Source organism: Benincasa hispida, chromosome 9 (genome assembly GCF_009727055.1).
Source record: "Benincasa hispida cultivar B227 chromosome 9, ASM972705v1, whole genome shotgun sequence".
NCBI lineage: Eukaryota > Viridiplantae > Streptophyta > Magnoliopsida > Cucurbitales > Cucurbitaceae > Benincasa > Benincasa hispida.
This window is the reverse complement of record NC_052357.1, coordinates 4,375,582-4,394,139: the sequence shown is the minus strand read 5'-3', so window position 1 is coordinate 4,394,139 and position 18,558 is coordinate 4,375,582. Positions and strand designations below refer to the sequence as shown.

The window sequence follows — 18,558 nt, the reverse complement described above, 5'->3', positions numbered from 1 at the left end:
ACGGCGAAATCTGACAGTCGACGATGGGGGCAAGATCGGAAGTGGATGGCGACTGGAAATCTGCAAGTGCGGTGGCGTGGGTTTCTTACTGGCGTGACTTGTGTAGATGGAGGTGAGAGACGAAAGAGATTGAGAGGGATTCAAAAGAGAGTAAATGTGAAGATTAAAAATTGTTTGGGATTTGTGTCCCTAAAACGTCGGTTTAAAATCAACATTAAAGATTTGATTTCTTTTTTCTAAAAAACTAACATGATACATCCGTTTTTAGTTTTTTCAACCGATATCAAAATCCAAATTTTTTACATTATTTGGAGAATGTGATTATGGATTTAGATCAATGAAGTTCACCGTTCATTACAATTACATAATACTAGTAAACAACAATAGATTTAATTAATTAGTTCATATTTTACATTTACAAGAAAATAAACATGACCTTGAATTTAGAACAAAAATGTAGTTAAAGTTTTGATACGTCCAAATTTGTAAGAGAAATAAATCTGAAAAAGAAAACAAAAGAAGTTGGAAGGGAAACATAAATGTATAACTAAAAGTTGTGCTCAAGTAGAAATCGCATCAACCTTTGTTTTAGTTATTATATTACATGTGATCGTTTACAAGAAAAGTACCAAAAAGACTATATTTTCTCCTCTTTTGGTGTCCAAGTCCCCATATTTATGAATATTATATAATATATTGTAGAGGCTAATTTAAATCTTAATTTCTTGTTTTTTCTTGGAAGGCAAAGGAACCTTGTTACAATATTCTCCTAGTGCCATCACAGGAAATACTTCTCTAAATGCTGCAAAATGTAAAGTGCAATTTTTGAAGAATTCTCCAGTAATTTCCTGCACATATATAAATAAGAACATAATTAAGTAGGGATTATTTGTTGCAATTGTTTTAAATAATAAAACTATTAGAAATATGTTTAAATATAGAAGAATGTTACTGTTTATTAGTAATAGATACTAATAGACGCTATCAATATCTATTATTGACTATCACTGATACACATCGTATTTTACTATATTTATAAATAAGTTGATTCATTTACTTATATTTAAAAATAATTCGTAAAAGATTATTATTATTAATTAGGTAAAGAAGGAAACAAAATTGGTACTGACCTCTTGTGGAAAATCACCATCTTCTGTTTGAGAATTGATCAACAACTTGGCAGCACGATGAATAGGAGTTGGGTCTATATCTGCCTGTTGAATAATTAATTATTGTTATTAGATTAAGGTAAAATAAGACTGAGTTTAGGATTTAATAATATTTGACTGGTAGTTGAGTTTAAAATCAATTTTGATGATATGAAAGTTGTATTTAAAAGTATAAATTTTTTATTTGAGAGTAATTATGAAATTGTTAGAATTACTTTTGTCATTTTCAAAATCATTCTAAAACATGTTTTTTAAGCTTTTAAAATCAATTTTGATGATATGAAAATTGTATTTAAAAGTATAAATTAAAACATGGTGATTAGGGATGTGTTTTGAAGTGATTTCAAATATGACAAAAGTGATTTTGGTAATTTCATAATCACTTCCAAACATTGTGGTCCAATCATATGTTTCTATTTGGCAAACTTATTTATTTTAGATTAAAATATTATTTTAGTTTCTTTATTTTGAGGCTTGTTCAATTTGTGTCCATGTACTTTTAAATGTTTAACTTTAGTACATTTATATTAAATAAATCTTAAATTTAGTCTCTCAAAATTAACTTTTCTAAAAAATGATTAAATAATAATATTGATGCTTCTCAAATGAGAAAATGCATTACAAATATATTTCCAAAATTTTTTAGTAAAAAATAAAATAAAAAATAAAAAATCAATACCAAACTAGAATAAAGATTAAATTTAAGACATTTGAGAGTAGAAAAACTAAAGTTAATAAGTCTTATAGGTCAAGGAAATTAAACCTAGAGCTCACTAACAATCAGTTTAATATATTTAGTTTGACAATTTGGTCATGTTTGGAATAACTAGAGAAAAAAATGTTTTAAAAAAAATCATTTTTATGATTTTTTTAAAAAAAAAATACTTAAATAACTAATCATTTTCAACCGTAAATCTATATCAAGTGTCTATCAATACTGTATCAAATGTCTATCAATAGTATATAAATTGTATCAGACATATATTAGTAGTATATCAAGTACATATTAACAGTGTATCAAGTGGATTGAGTTTGTTTTTTTTCCTATTTTTGTAAAAGTAATAAACTTAAATTATGGGCCTAACTTTTAAATTTATTTTGCCAAATCTACCAAAATTCCTTTTTTTTATATGGTTAGATTGACCTTAAAAAAAAGTAATATAGCTCAACTAAAGTAATAACCAAATATTTACTTAAAGAAATAAAAAAAAAAGAAAAAGAAAAAGAAAAAGGAAAAGAAAATGGAGATCTAGTGAACTTGCCTGTCCAGCACTTATCAATCCCATCATACCCCAAGCCGTTTGCACCAAATTTGATCTTTTCCCATCCAGCGGTATATATCTCTGTTGGGTGGGTGCAATAATAATCCAATCAATATATAATATACACGATTATAAATATACATTATCTCAATAATTAATACAATAAAATATTGGTTAAATTCTAGAAAAGCCATTTCAACTTCTATTTGGTTAAAATAAACTTGGTAGAAATCTTTTAAATTTTTTATGAAAATTAAATTTAGAATGATTTTGATGATAATTTATAATGAAAATTTTATTGCTAATATTGTATTAGGTCATCGTCACACTATTTCAAATCTCAATTTTCGTTCTAAATTTTAAATTGATTGTTTGACGCAAGGAGTGAAGTCGTTTAGTCTTGAGAGTTTGTGGAATGTTTAGCTGTGAGACTCACGATATAAGATTAATAAGTCATGAAATTGAAAATTTTTAATGTTCACAAATTCTTTGAGTCAAATAAGTAATTGTTAAGACTCCTTAGACCAAACATGTCCAAAAATTTCTATCTAAAGATAGTTTTGCAACCTTTATAAAAGGTTAAAGGGTAATATTGCGAAGGTTGCACCTAATCTCATGCAACCCCATTTTTACACATGGTAGGAAAAAATCAACTTTTTTGGAAAATAAATTGTCATATGAAAAATGCTCATTGAGTGACATTTGGGCTGCACAATTGATGGGTGCACTCGAATTTTTTTCTCAATAATATTATATGAGTAGTGGTTGCACCTAACCATTGGCTTCCATTTATTCACAAAAAAAAGTTAAAACAATTCATTTAATTTTTTTTTTACCATATGATAAATTTTTATTAGCTAATTACTTGGGCTGCAAAAAAACACAAGTGTAGCTCCGACAACAACCAAAATTTTCTTTTATTATATTGTAAGTTTAAAAAGTTTGATTTTGTTACCTTGTAAGGACATGACAAGTAGCTCTCTCCAAACCCTCCTTCTGAATTCTGTATCTTGATCAAAAAATTGGCACCTTTCCGAAGCGCTTCACAATTTTCGTAGGTCTTACCCGCCATTGATAATGCCTTAAGCGCGAACCACGTTCCATAAGTATAGCAAATTCCCCAATTTCCATACCTATGATATACAATATACTTAATCAATACAAAATTTCTTCTTAACTTTTAACATTATCTTATGCATAGTATTGTATTAATTAATGTATGTGTTACCAAGAACCATCAGGCAATTGTATGTCCTGAAGAAATTGAACGGCCTTGTTGATAAAATTATTGATCTCTTTCCTTCTATGTCCTGGGTATTGTTTCCTAAATAATAGTATGGCCTGTAACGCAGATGAGGTGCACTCCACATGCCTGAACCAACCATTAATTATTATATATTAATTACTTAAAAAAATATATAATTATTTACGAAATAGTAAAAAAAATTACTGATAAATATTGGTAGACTTCTATAAACGTTTATCACTGATAACCTTCCATCAATTTCTATCATTGATAGATATCGATAAACTTCTATTGACCTTTATCAAAAAAAGATTAAAATTTTACCATTTTATGTAAATAGTTTCCCTTAATTTATAAAAGAGATTAATACTCATAAATTAAATCACTACATACTGGTGCTCGATGATTAGGTCTTCAAGAAATTCCACTGGATTCAACCACTGATCAAAAGGTAGGATGAGTTAATAACATGAATGTGATGAGATCATGGAGGAATATTAATGATGACGTATTTGGAAATGATTCTAAAATAGTTATAATCACTTTTGGTTATTTTTTAAACTATCTTCAAATTATTATTAAATTTAATAGTGGTGAAAAATGTGTTTAAAGTGTAAAATTAAAAAATTGAATTGATTTTTAGTGAAAATATATATATTTTGGAGTGATTTTAAATATGATAAAAATGATGTAATAATTTCAAAATTACTCTAAAACATGTATTTAGTAGTTGTGTACCTCCATCCAATAGTATCTTGACGCTGGCTCCCAAGCTGGCAAACCCCCATTTTTGCTTTGCATGTTCAGGATGACATTAACAGCATCATAGAAACGTTCAGGTTCCATCTTCTCACCAACCATTTCAGGTGGTAGCAATGATAGTAGTAGGCAACACTAGTAATTTTTATAACTTTAAATTGTTAACACGGCGAACATGACCAGAATGAAAAATATTAACGAACAATTTAGGGCATGTATGGTAAAGAATTTAAAAACAAATTATTCAATGAAAACATAGTTATATTTCATATATTCGTGTGTTTGATCCTATATACGTAAGTCATAAAATTAATTGTTATTAATTTATTTTTAAACATGTTTTATGTTAAAAAAATTGTATAACTATTATTTTATAATATTATATAAGTTATAACATATTTTAAATTTTAAAAAATAATTGAGTTTATAATATGATGTTTGATATTTCTAATTTCTAAAATTTTTCTTTTAAAAATTTATACAGTTTGAATAAAAAATAGTTTTCAGAGAGAGAATCAAAACAAAATCTAGATGACCAACTAAAGAATCCCTTAAATTAGACTAAATTTGAAGCTGGGGCATAACACACCTTCAAATTCTCGGCAGTGCAATCTGAAACTTGCCATCCATGATCACAGTCTGAAAAGGTCCAAGATCCTTTAGACATGTAGCGGAACATACTCTTGTAATCACCGGGAGGATTGTTTCTAACCTTCATTTTTTTTTACTAATATTTTATTAATACATATATAATGAGTTAAAGAACAAAGATTAATTAGCATTTAACTTTATATATTTACCTGGGAGTTCTTGATGAAATCATGGCCAGTGTTGAGTGCAGAGGCAATTTCTTTTGGGATATTACAAGAAAGCAGAGCTTGCATGGCCAGAGCAGCATCCCATGATTGGCTACCAAAACTTTGCATTTTCATTCCATCTTCCGCCATCCATAAATAATCAGGAATTCGAGCAAAATGCTTCTTCACATACTCACTATTTGGATCTTCAACCCAACAAGCTAACATGCACAACGGCTGTGTCCACAAATCCCAATACCATATTAATCAATCAAATCTACATTATTTATGTTAATTAATTGCTAAAGATGAATAATGTAAAGCCAAAGCAAGCTCACGCTAAGTGCCTCGTTTTATGATTTTTTTTGTACTTTTTATGGAAATTTCATTTAAGATGTGATTCTTAACCATAGCAAAGATGGAGATATAATGACGGTTGTAAACTGTCATCTAAAGTTAGAAATGGATGCAAAATAATCCTCTAAAGATTGGAAGTTCAATCTTTATCTCAGAGTTAGTAGGATTAAAAAAATAGAATAATGTGAAAGTATGGAACCTTTTCGACGCAGCCAATAGTAATGTAGCGACTATTTTCATCCTCATAATGAATATGCCTCATAGTTTCATTGAGGGCTTTTTGGCGAACCAATTTGTTAAAAGGCCATCGAGTCATTAGTGGTTCACTAAGCAAGTAAAGAGTGTCCCAGAGCAAGTCTTGAACAAATGGATGTGGAAAGTAGAGATCTTCCTGCAATATTAGTTAATTATATATATTATTATGTGATAACTAAAATGGTGTCTAACTAACTAATTATATCAGAGGTAGAATGGAGAATAATAATATATGGTACCGTAGCACACATGTGACGAACTTTTCTCCAGTTAATTTTGTCATAGGGTTGAGTGTGAAGTTCATCTCTTAATTGTAAAACAAGAGGTGTTAAAGGTGCTTGAAACCTTTTTCCGTATAAATAAGACATGGGCATGTAAGTGATTCGAGTGTAGCACATCATGTTTGCTGCAAACGCCATGTCACAAAATTGTGTCATATTCACAATATGAATTTAATTACTTTGTTAGGCTATTAATTAATTAGAAGTGAACTTACATGGATGAATGGGGACCCAAGTGGGAAACATCCAATATTCAGGAGGCATGGGGTTGCTTGCAGACCAGTCGAATACGTTTAGTATCTTTAGATTAAAGTAAGATGCGTAAGTTCTCTATTTAATAATTGGTTCATAAATGATAATATAATATTTAAATACTATTTTGGTCTTCGTACTTTTGATAAGTTCATTTTGGTCCTTGTATACTTTCAATTTTGATTTCTTATACTTTTAAAAAGTGACAATTTTGGTCATTTCATTTTCATTTCATTATTTAGGGATCAAAAGGGTTACTTTTTAAAAGTATAAGAGATCAAAATAAATCAAAGTTAAAAGTATAAGGGTCAAAATGGACATTTTGAAAATATATGATTGAAAATGAACCGAAGTTGAAAGTATAGGGACTTAAATGAACATTTTAAAAATACAAGAACCAAAACGAATCAAAGAACAAAAGTGTATGGAATCAAGTAGTATTTAAGGGTTGAGGTTTGGTATATACCGAGAGCCAGGTCTTTCCCCAGGAAAGTATGGAGGTGACACCACCGTGGTCACGAATCCAATTTCTACCTCTGGAAATTGGCTCAACATCAGGTCCTTCACCAAGTAGACGTAAAGATATATAATTGAAGGTAGTGCAGAACATGTTACTGTGACCACCTACGTGTAACCCCCATCCGCCGTCTTCATTCTGCAAAATTATATTATTATTATTATTACTACTACTACTGCTACTAACATATAGTATGGGTAAGCAACTAAGAAATTTGTAGTTAAATCTCTTCATCTTTTTTTGTACTAAAGAAAAACAACTATATTGCCTTATATTTCTACTTTTTTTCATTCAAGTACTATGAAATGAATCTATATGCCAACAAAAGCGTAACTCAACTGACATAATGTTCGTACTATCGACCTCGAGGTTAGAGGTTCGATTCTCCCATCCCACACTTCAATTACTAAACCTTTGCAAAAAAAAAAAAAAAAAAAAGTCTATACCTTTGGCTTTAAATCATCTTAGTTAAAAACACTTTAAACCTACTCTACTAATTATGTGCTAGTAATATAAACTTTAAAGCTCTAAGAGTAATTGCAACGAAAAACACATTTAGAACTAATAATTAAGTGTATAATAAATTTTTTTTACTATATTTGCAAATTCATTGGAACATGATTTTACCTGATGATTGTAAACGTAACGCATCATTTCTTTCTTGTGCTCCGGAGTGAATGCAGTATCCATAAAGCCCATTATGTACATACAAATTAGCAATGGACACAAGTAAAATAATGGGCCTGATGTTTCACTGGGCCAGTGTCCATCACTCGCTTGTATGGCCGCTAAGAAATACGCTCCTCTTCTCATTGCATCCCATGCCATTTCATAACTGATTTCTTCTCCATCTTCAACCTTCACCGCTGGTATACTTTGTTTGAAATTTTTCTCTCTTAAAAGCTGCCATCCAAATTATTATTATTATTATTTAGGTGATAAATGTATAAAAATATATATTATAAAATTGAAAATTAAATATTCATTAGAAAATTTTTAGGAGAATGAAATTATCCCACCAAATTAGTGTGTACATATATACACATAGAGTTCAAAACTAGTTTAAATGTTTTTTGTACTGCAAACAAGCTTCATAAATTCTATAATTAATTTAATTTTAAAACATAAAAGAATTTATTGGATAGAGATTTTAAGATTAAATTATAAATTTAATTCTTATAATTTGATAAAATCTCATAAATAGTCTTGTGATTTTTTATAAAACTTTCACATATAGTATTTGTGAAATTTTTATCAACTGTAAAAATTAAATTTTTACTTTTTGAAATTATAGAAATCAAAATTTTAATTTAATTGTCTCACACAACTCTAAATAACTTGTCATAATAATAATAATAAACACAATTTATTTATGTCAATACTATCATATCAAATGCACTTCTTTTCTTTTACTTTTTATTTGTTGAGTTGACATAGAATTCAAATTTACACGCTTTGACTTTTTATCAATTGTATTCCCAGTTTATTACTAAACCAAAGACTAAAAATAAAAAATTCATTCAATATAAAAAAATGGGGTTAGGTATATTAATATATCCGCATAAAAAAACTGAAATACATAATTTTATATGTACTAATTGAACCAATGATGATACTTTTAAATTAAAATGTCGGAGAAAAATAAAAAGAAAAGAAAACATTATATAAAAGAATGACGAGGAATAATTAAAGCAAGCCTTAGAAAATGGGAAGTCGTTGCTTCCGGAAGGAGAAAGATATATACAGTTAATTAATTATCAATTTTTTATGTAAAAAAAAAAGAGGGGAATATAATATATATAGAGAGGTTAAAGTCAGCTCGAGAATTAATAGTAAAGATTGATGGTTCAATCATTTTTTTAGTACAATATATTTGATATGAAGATTTGAAACCCTAGTATTAAAAAAATGAGTGGATATCAATATTTAGAATTAGAAAAAAAGTGACTTTAGAGGTTAAGAAAGGAAGATTTGGGGTAATGATTGAAGGGTTGTTGGTATGATAATTTTGTAGAATGAATATTAACATATGTTCAGAAGTAAATTATTCGAAAAATATTTTTAATAATTCAAAATGAAGGTTAACAATATGAAAAACGAATTTAAAAATATATTTTAAAGTAATTTTAAGCATGAAAATATATTACCTGGAGACGCCAAAGCAAGTCGGCACTGGGAAAACCCTTGAGACGATTTTTGGTGAATTCATTACGAACGTGTTCGACTTCGGCTCGTTCTTCAGGGGTGCCGGCGTTGGGGTCGAATTCCCATATTTGTCTTCCAACGAAGTTGTTCATAGAATAGATGTAAGGGTCATTTCCGCCATCTGCTACCTTTAGCCTCCACATATTTGATGGATCAAACCTAATTAAGCTGCTGGTTGCTCTTCAGGTTCGATTACAAATTTATTTCACCTAACAGGAGATGGACAGAAATTTTATAGCTGAGACCAAACCTTAATTTCCCTGTCCTTCTCCTTAACCTCCTCGCTTTATATATTAACACTCACACATAAGATATTTATAAATATCCCCTTGTGGCCGTCGTGCAAATTTTCTTATTTGTTTTTGGTTTGCCATCTCTCGACTATCTCCACTTAATATATGCTTATTTAACTAATTCCACAAGTCAAACACACAAAAACTATTGATCAATAATTAGAGATGCTTCAAGTTAAAAGCACGATTAGTTTTGAAATTATTGTGATCGAGTTATCGAAAAGGAATATACATTTTGTTGATATAGGTCAATAACTTTGTCAATTTTTTTATATTTATTTTTTTTTATAAAGATACGGAATATAGATAAGTAAGTGCACCCCAACACCTCAACCAACTTGACATATTTTTAACACCCTCATCTTATCTCACTTCCCTTTCATTGATATTCAATAGAAACTAGGAGTACGATCCAAAAGATCAAAGAGAAGGCTAGAGAGAAGCCCTCATGAGGAATAAGCTTTATGTAGGAACAACAAAATTAAGAGCAATGGAGGAGGAACTATAACCTTTAAAAAGCTTTGATCTATACGACCAAGTAGCCCGTCAGAGTACAAATATTCTCCCATAGCTTTGTAATACTATTGTAGGGGTCGTTGAATGTGCGATTGTTTTAAACCTTTTCTTAACCATACTTTAATATTCTCAGGATCTCCATCTTTATTTATTCATTTATCTCTCTAAATTTGAGTGTTATATTTCACTTCTAAATTTATCAAAGTCGTATCAATTTTATAAATTAAAGAAACTTTCAATTTTATCAGATTGTGCCAAAAAATTAGTAAGTGTTGTAATCTTAACCTAAACTTTAAAAAGTGATACAATTTTATCTTTATAATAAATTACCACTCTAAATATCATTTAAAAAAAATGTCTTATGCGAATTAAAAACACATGCAATATATGACATTGATAAATTTTAGGGGAAAATGGCACTATAATTATTTTTTTCTTTTAATTTATAAATTTTGGCAAAGTTCTTATCTTCTTATAGGATTAATTTGTGCTCAGGATATATTGATTTTCTTTTCGTGTAAATTGTGTGATCTCACATCCGCTGCATTTTACTCTTTTATCCTCAATTTCCTCAGCTCATTTGAGGGCTAAGATGTAATCATGCTATTCTAACAACTAGGAGTAAACGGTTGTGAATTGGTTGGTGTACACGTTTTTGGAGTGGGATGAGAGATAATCAGTTGGTATATATCATCACTTTTTTATATCCTCTTTAGACTACTATTATTGTGAAAAAAAATACTTTCCACATATATATATATCGAACCACTATAAATTTTGTGGTTAATTATCTCCTCCCGAACAATGGATTTCTATACCGTCCCAAAACCATGGGTTTTTTTATTTGCCCTTCAGTTCTTTATTTTTCACTATATATATCATTTCATATTAAATATAGTTAATTAATTAAATAATTTGTTGGTATTATTTTATTAAAATTGTACTAAAAAGAATAAAAAGAATAAAATTATTTATTTTTATACATCAATAATAACTTATTAAAATATTAACTCCATTCTCTTTTACAAATAGATTTATTAAATAGATGTAATTATTTATGTACATAAAGGATTAATTAATTAGTTAATCATATAGGTCTTTTTTAGTTACCGTTTTGTTTTTGAAAATTAAGGATATAGATACTATTTCCACCTCCAAATTTCTTCCTTGTTATCTACTTTTTTTCCAATTGTTTAAAAAATCAAGCCAAATTTTAAAAACTAAAAAAACTAGCTTTCAAAAAGTTGTTCTTGTTTTTGGAATTTGACTATGAATTCAACCCTTATACTTAAGAAAAATGCATATGGTTGTAAGAAATGTAGATGAAATAGACTTAATTTTAAAAAACAAAAACAAAAAACCAAAAAATTATCAAACGGAACTTTAACTAGTTGATTAAGATTATTAAATTAACTTAATAAAAAATTTATTCTTCAATAATTATAATTGATTAGTTATTAATGTTTTATAATTAAATAATTATTTCTTGAGATTATTTTAATTTCATCATTCATAATTAAAATATTTCTTAATTTTTCTTATTAACTTTCATTATTAATATATTATATTTCATTCTCTGTTTCTTACATTCACTTTTGTGTATTGTTTATAAAAATATATTTATTAAATTAAAATTAATTGATTCAAATTAAATTTATAATTAATAATATTGAACTCTAATGAAATAAAATTAAACATTTCCTTGTAATAAACAAATGACATATAGTTATTTAATTCATTTCTATTGATAAAATTATATTAAATTAATGTAATCAAATATATTTATTTAAAATATTAATTAATTAATTTTAGTATTAGTTTCAATAAAATATTTTAATTTTAATATTAGTTAAGTCAACTTACTATAAATATCATTTTATTAATAATACTTATAGTTAAATATCCAATTAAAATGATTTCTTTTGTTATTAAATAACTATTTTTAAAATTAATAATCTATTAAGCATCTATAAAGTTAATTAACATGATTAATTTCATAAAGAATATTTATATAAACATAATTTGATTTTTTTTTTTTTCATTTCAAATCCTCATAACATTACAAAATACAACGATCATATATAATTAAACACAATAAATCTCTTATTCTCGGACATGTAATTTTCAAGTATCTTTTATTTTTGGACATTTTATAAAACCTTAAATCGAAAAAAATTGTTAATTCATATATAATACATAATGCAAGTTGGTGGTATATGTGGTGATGACAGGTAGGTAGCAACAAAAATTAAATTAGTTTGACCAATATTTCACCATTTCCTGCACATTTATATTATTTCAAACATAAGAGTAATTGATATTAATTTCCCCCATGTCATAGTGTTAGGTTGGTCAATACAAACAAACAAAAAAAATACTACTTGATATTTTTTTAATACACTCCTTCACGTCATACCGCCTTATAATTCGATGAGGACTTGGACTTTTCCTCTTCCTCTCTTAAGTCGACGTGTTCACCCATCGTCTATATATTTCATCAAAACAAATATAAATATTCGTATTATTAACTTTGAAATCAGAAATTTGATTCTCTCATTTAATATATGGTAAAAAAAACCTCTATATATTTTAAATATAAAAGATTTAGAGAATTAACTTATTATATAACTAATATTTCAAAAATATCCTAAAAAGACATCTATTTTATTTCTTGAAATATTATATCTCATTAATATTTCTTTAAAAAATATTTAATTCTTTCTTTATTAACATCATTTTGGAATTCTAACTTTATTTTTGTTTTTTTTTATTAATTTCAGCTAATATTCTTTTAATGTAGTATATTTCAAATTAATGTAAGAAAATTTCATCTATTTTTTTCTATATTGCTAATTGAAGATCGATCACCTCTCTAATTGAGTTTTGAAGTATATATACTAGCAAGATGTTGAAAAATGTAAATATACATTTGCATTTATCATGATTTATTTTTTTGGTGTGTTTACATAAACATACTGGAAATTGTAAATATACGTTACATATATTGTTTGGTGTATAAGACGATATATTGTAAAAATTGTCTTATTTATGCACTTATTGAGTATACTCTGACTTATTTTTAAAAAAATTCAAATGTATAGTGTTATTTATATCAAATATACCTTTTTTTTTTCCTTCGAAGCTTCTTACTGATTTTTGCTTTAATTTATGAGAGCAACAATTTTTAGATTTTTTTTTTTAGAAACTTTCTTTATTTGTGTAGGTTTTGAAAAGAAAATCATTTTGGACAGGTTTTGAAAAGAAAATCATTTTGGAAAATTCACAACTGCAAGAAACTTCCCTACTTTCCTCACGTGCTTCTCTTTTGGTATATAGATATATTAAAGAAGCGAATGGTAAGGGGGACCAAAAAAATAAATAGAGTTAAACTTTTGTGTAAAATAATAATGGTCATTACCTTATTTATTTAAATAATAGAAAAGTAACTTAGTCAATTATGTAATTAGGCCTATATTTAGGCTCTATAAGTAGAAATCCGTTTTATTATATTTAGAGATAGTTTGAGTCTCCAACTTGAAGTTAATGTATGAGTTATTATAGCTTTTGAGACTCAAATATAATAGTGATGTTTACAATTATTTTAAACTAATTATCTACATTAGTACTATTTTTTTGTTACCGTGTTTATTATTTCTTGCTTATCTTCTCTTTGTTATATTGTTACTGTTTTCAAACACAGACTATTATAATCCGAATTATAATAGTCTGCACCTAAACACATACTATTATAACCTGCAGATTATAATAACCAACACAACACTCCAAATACTCTCCCATTTTATTAAATCGTTATTTACATATCAGCATTTTTAATAATATTTCTATATGTTTATGAGTTTAACATTGGTATAAAAGTTGAATCGATATTGTAAAAAAATGATGAGATATGAAAAAATAAAATATCACTAATGTAAATATAATATAAATAAAAAGATTTTAATTTTACCGACTCTTTAGTTTACATTTTTTTTAAATTGATAATGGCAGGTATTAACATTTTAAACCTCAATTGTAAATGGATTTATTATTTTTCAGTTTCTTTTCACATTTTCTTTTAATTATTTGTTGACTTAGACTCTAAAATATCCTTCATTTATGGATCTCCATTATAGTTTTCCAGTTCAACTCCATTACTTTCCCTTCAACATCATTAAAGTTGTGTGTTCAATTCATTTTTACTAGTCTACTTTTATTAGATTATTTATTCTTTATTTAATATTATTTGAGGTTCCATTTCGAAAAATAAAAACCCCACATCCTTTATAAGATTGATATATTACTCTTTTTATTACCAATTAAGTTAGATTAAATTTTATGCTATCTAACATGGTATCAAAGTCTATAAAAGTCAAATAGATATTCAATCCAAAATAATTGATATCCGATCTGATAATGGTGAATACAAAGAAACACAATTTTAAAGGACATGTTAAGGATCTTACATTAGAAAAAAAAAAAAAAAAAAAAAACCTCGCATACTTTATAAGATGAGTTATTTCTCTTATTATCGATTGATTTTGAGATTAAACCTCCTCTTATCTAAAGAAAAAGAAGAAGAAGGTTAAAAAATACTTTTGATCCCTAAACTTTATTTTGTAACGATTGATCTCTGTACTTATAATTTCTGTGACATAGTCTCTAAACTTTAGCATGTAATAATTTAGTCCTTATACTTTAAAATTTATAATTATTTAGTTCTTAACGAAAAAAAATCATCAAAATTAGATGCCAATTTTTCGAAGCGACGGAAGCTAAAAAATTTATTAAGAATAAGACTTTATTACAAAATTACAAATATCTTTTTGGTTAAGAGAAGAAAGCCACCACGGGAAAACATCAGTCCATAAGAATGAAGAAGTCGAATTTGAGGCATGTTTTGCCAGTTGATGGTTAGGATAAAGTACAGGAGATAAGTTTGCTGAGGGGGATTGAATTTCATCTCTCTAGATTTCGAGTTCATTTCTGTAAAAGGTTGATGAGTAGAGAGCATTGATAACTAGCAATGAGTCTGATTCAATTGCAAGGTTTTGAAAGCCCAAATTGATGGTCTTGGAAATACTTTGATTGAGGGTAGCAATTTCTGCATGAGATGGTTCCTGGAAGGGGCCCAAAGTGTTACCAAAAGTAGCTATAATGACACCTTCGAAATTTCGAATAACAGCGCCAAAGTTTGATGTCAGGTTGTTAAGGTTCCAAGCTTTGATGAGCTTGTAATATTATGGAATTGGAGGTAAAAAAGAGCAATTTTTTCTGGAATGATTTTGCTCAGAAGATGAAATATTAATTCGATTATTTTGAAATTCTTCAAAGTAAGTAGTAATCCATGATATTTTTTATGAAATTGAAGGAGTATTTTTATCATGGAGAATTGAGTTTCTGTCATTCCATAATGGCCGACAAATTGTACAAGCTAGAGAAAGTTCAACAATACTGAGATTGGAGCACCAGAAATCCTAAATGTCAATAAAAGGGATGTTAGAGGATGGAATTAAGGTAGCTTTTGGAATGAGGTTAGATCAAATTTCCTTAGGGCAGTTAATACCTTTACAGATAAGGCGGCTTTTTGAAGGTAGGAAATTTTTTATAGCTTTCCACAAGAAGATTTTAATATATTTACTTTCCAAATAAATTTTTAGGTGGAAGATAAATGATGGTTGGATGTTGAAGTTGGAAAGTTGATGTAGCAAGTTTGTATCCACTTGTGACATTGTAGTTTTATTGGAAACGGCAGGGCTCTCAGAACGACGAACTGTAAACTGTTAAGGCACAGCAGTCAAGTGAAGAGCAAAACCTGCAAAACAAAAATTCGTTATAGGCTGAGTCGCGGAACTCGCTCTCTTTAAGACGCTTCGCAGCTCTGCCCAAGTCTGTAAGCAGGTCTGAAAATTGTCACGTCGTCCCAAGGATAAAACTGCAAAATGAAAACCGATTGGAAATGCACCGTTACCGATCGGAACATACACTCTTTCATGGAGGAGGAGAGGAAAATGAAGTGGATATTTAGAAAATGAATTCTGTGTGTCACGAATTGCTGAAACAGACCGTTTTAAAAATAATTAATGGCCCGACCGGACGAACAATGGCAACACATGTGTGGGATGTCCACCAAACCCACATTGGTCTATCTCCTCACTCCCTCCAAAACATGGGTACCCCTTGAGACTCAAACCCAAAACACAAGGTTGGAGTACATAAAGGAGACTTCCAACACCAAATTTTCCAATGTGGGATTCTCCAACCAACAAAGTTGGTTCCCTCCTTATTTTAAAAGTTAAATTTTCACCCAACAATCCCCCACTTGGAAATTTAAACAAAAGGAAAAGAGAGAAAAGATTTTCATTGAGCAGTTTCAGTCAATACAACACTGTGCATAAGCAAAGGTGTCTTACGACTTAAACCTTTACATAGTGTAGATGATTTAGAATATACTAGAGTAACCCTTGGTTTTGAACTCTATCTCTAACAGCACCTCACACAGAGTGTCATTAGAGTGTAGTACGAAAGCCCGTGCTTTTAAGGCCTAGCACGTGAATCTCGGTTTAGTGAATGCTCTAGAGAGTTTGCCTAAAAACTCCATAGGAAGCGACCTCACTTCCACATTCACACAGGTGAGGCTATCAAGGGTACTCCTGTAGCTGGGTGCCCCACTTGTCATCAAGTATAGATCTCATTAAGAATTGAGTTCAACCTTTCTTACGCTTCAGGATATCATGCTCAGACTTAGGAATGGAACTCTGTGTTTGGTTTATCATGATTCACTATATATCACTCGTGATCAGTTATTATTCATTGAACCTGTTTCTTGGGATTTCCAGTCTACAAGTTGGGTTTTCCTCACCATGATTCATTTTCGATAGGCATGAGTCCCATCCTTTATGAGGTTCTGAAAACCTTTTCTCTGGCCAATCCTTTCGTCAAAGGATCTGCCAAATTTTCATTAGTCCGTATGTGATCCACTCTAACTGCACCAGTAGTGAGAAACTCTCTAATGGTTCTGTGCTTACAACGTATTTGACGTCTCTTTCCGTTGTAGTAACGGTTTTGAACTTTTGCGATTGCTGCAGTATTATCGCAATTGATCAATATGGTTGGTAACGACTTTTCCCATAAGGGAATCTCTAATAGCAAACTTCTAAGCCAGCCTGCTTTTTCACTAGCTATCACTAGTTCTATCATTTCTGCTCCATCGTAGATTAGCCTAAAATAGTCTGTTTCTTGGACTTCTAAGAGACAGCTCCGTCAGCTATATTAAAGATATAGCCACTTGTAGCCTTTGAATCATCCGAAAGAGAGTTCCAATCAGCATCGCTGAACCCTTCCAGGACAGTGGGAAACTTTTGATAATGTAATCCTAGGTTTTGAGTTTTCTTTAAGTATCTCATGACCCTTTCTATAGCATTCCAATGCTCTTTACTAGGTCTGCTTGTAAACCTGCAAAGTAGTCCTACAGCATAAGCTATGTCAGGCCTAGTGTAGTCGGCAGCGTATCTAAGACTGCCTATGATGCTCTCATACTCAGATTGATTAACACTGTCACCGGTGTTCTTGAACAACTTGACACTAGGTTCATAAGGAGTACAAGCTGGTTTACACTCAAAGTAATTATATTTCTTTAGAATCTTTTCTATATAGTGAGATTGATCTAAAGAAATTCCCTTTTCAGATCTATTTACTTTTATGCCTAAGATTACACTAGCTTTTCCTAAGTCTTTCATGTCAAAGTTCGCACTCAATATTGATTTTACATTATTTATGACGTGCAAGTTCGACCCAAAGATCAATAAATCATCTACATATAGACACAAGATAGTGCAAAGGTTATTATCAAACTTATAGTAGATGTATTTGTCACTTTCATTGACCTTGAAACCTTTAGATAGGATAAGGTTGTCAAATTTTTCATGCCATTGCTTAGGAGCTTGTTTTAGTCCATAGAGAGATTTGTCTAATTTACACACCTTATTTTCTTGACCATGGACAACAAAACCCTCAGGTTGTTCCATGTAAATCTCTTCTTCAAGTTCAACATTTAGGAAAGCAATTTTTACATCCATCTGATGTACTACGAGGTTATAAAGGGTAGCGAGAGAGAACAGGACACGGATAGAGGTAATTCTAGTGACAGGGGAGAAGGTGTTAAAGAAATCTACGTTTTCTCTCTATCTAAAGCCATTCGCTACTAACCTGGCTTTAAATTTGTCGACAGTCCCATCGGGTCTAAGTCTCCTCCTTAAGATCCATTTGCACCCTATTGCCTTACATCCTGGGGGTATATCTACTAAGTGTCAAGTTCTATTTGACTCAAGTGAGTCTATCTCATCATTTATGGCTTCTTGCCATAGGTTGGCATCTACTGAGGACAGGGCAGCTCTTAGATCTTTAGGGTATTCTTACATTGTAGGTCAGGAAGTCATTTTCGAAATCTTTGGCGGTTCTAGCTCTTTTGCTTCTTCTAGGTTCTGGGTCAGTTTTCTCTCTAGGGTTAAGATTTCTAACTAAGGTTATACTACTTGAACCAGAGTCCCCACTATTCTTTGATTTAAAGTGAAACCTATCTTCAAAGAAGTCGGCATCATTTGAATCAATGATCACTTGGTTCACTAGATCATAGAACCTGTAGGCTTTACT

General features: G+C 29.3%; 1 protein-coding gene across 1 annotated transcript; it reads right to left on the bottom strand.

The window, feature by feature from the left end:
- Positions 1–533: 533 nt before the first annotated feature.
- LOC120086517 (isomultiflorenol synthase) lies at positions 534–9,460 on the bottom strand. The gene is made up of 15 exons (XM_039043214.1): positions 9,043–9,460; positions 7,523–7,798; positions 6,845–7,033; positions 6,342–6,426; positions 6,085–6,251; positions 5,790–5,981; positions 5,237–5,470; positions 5,026–5,148; positions 4,416–4,571; positions 4,071–4,117; positions 3,660–3,803; positions 3,387–3,564; positions 2,432–2,512; positions 1,131–1,214; positions 534–848 (listed from the first exon to the last, which is right to left on the bottom strand). The coding sequence occupies exons 1-15, from the start codon at positions 9,241–9,243 to the stop codon at positions 711–713; spliced, it is 2,295 nt and encodes a 764-aa protein (XP_038899142.1). The 5' UTR covers positions 9,244–9,460; the 3' UTR covers positions 534–710.
- Positions 9,461–18,558: the final 9,098 nt, after the last annotated feature.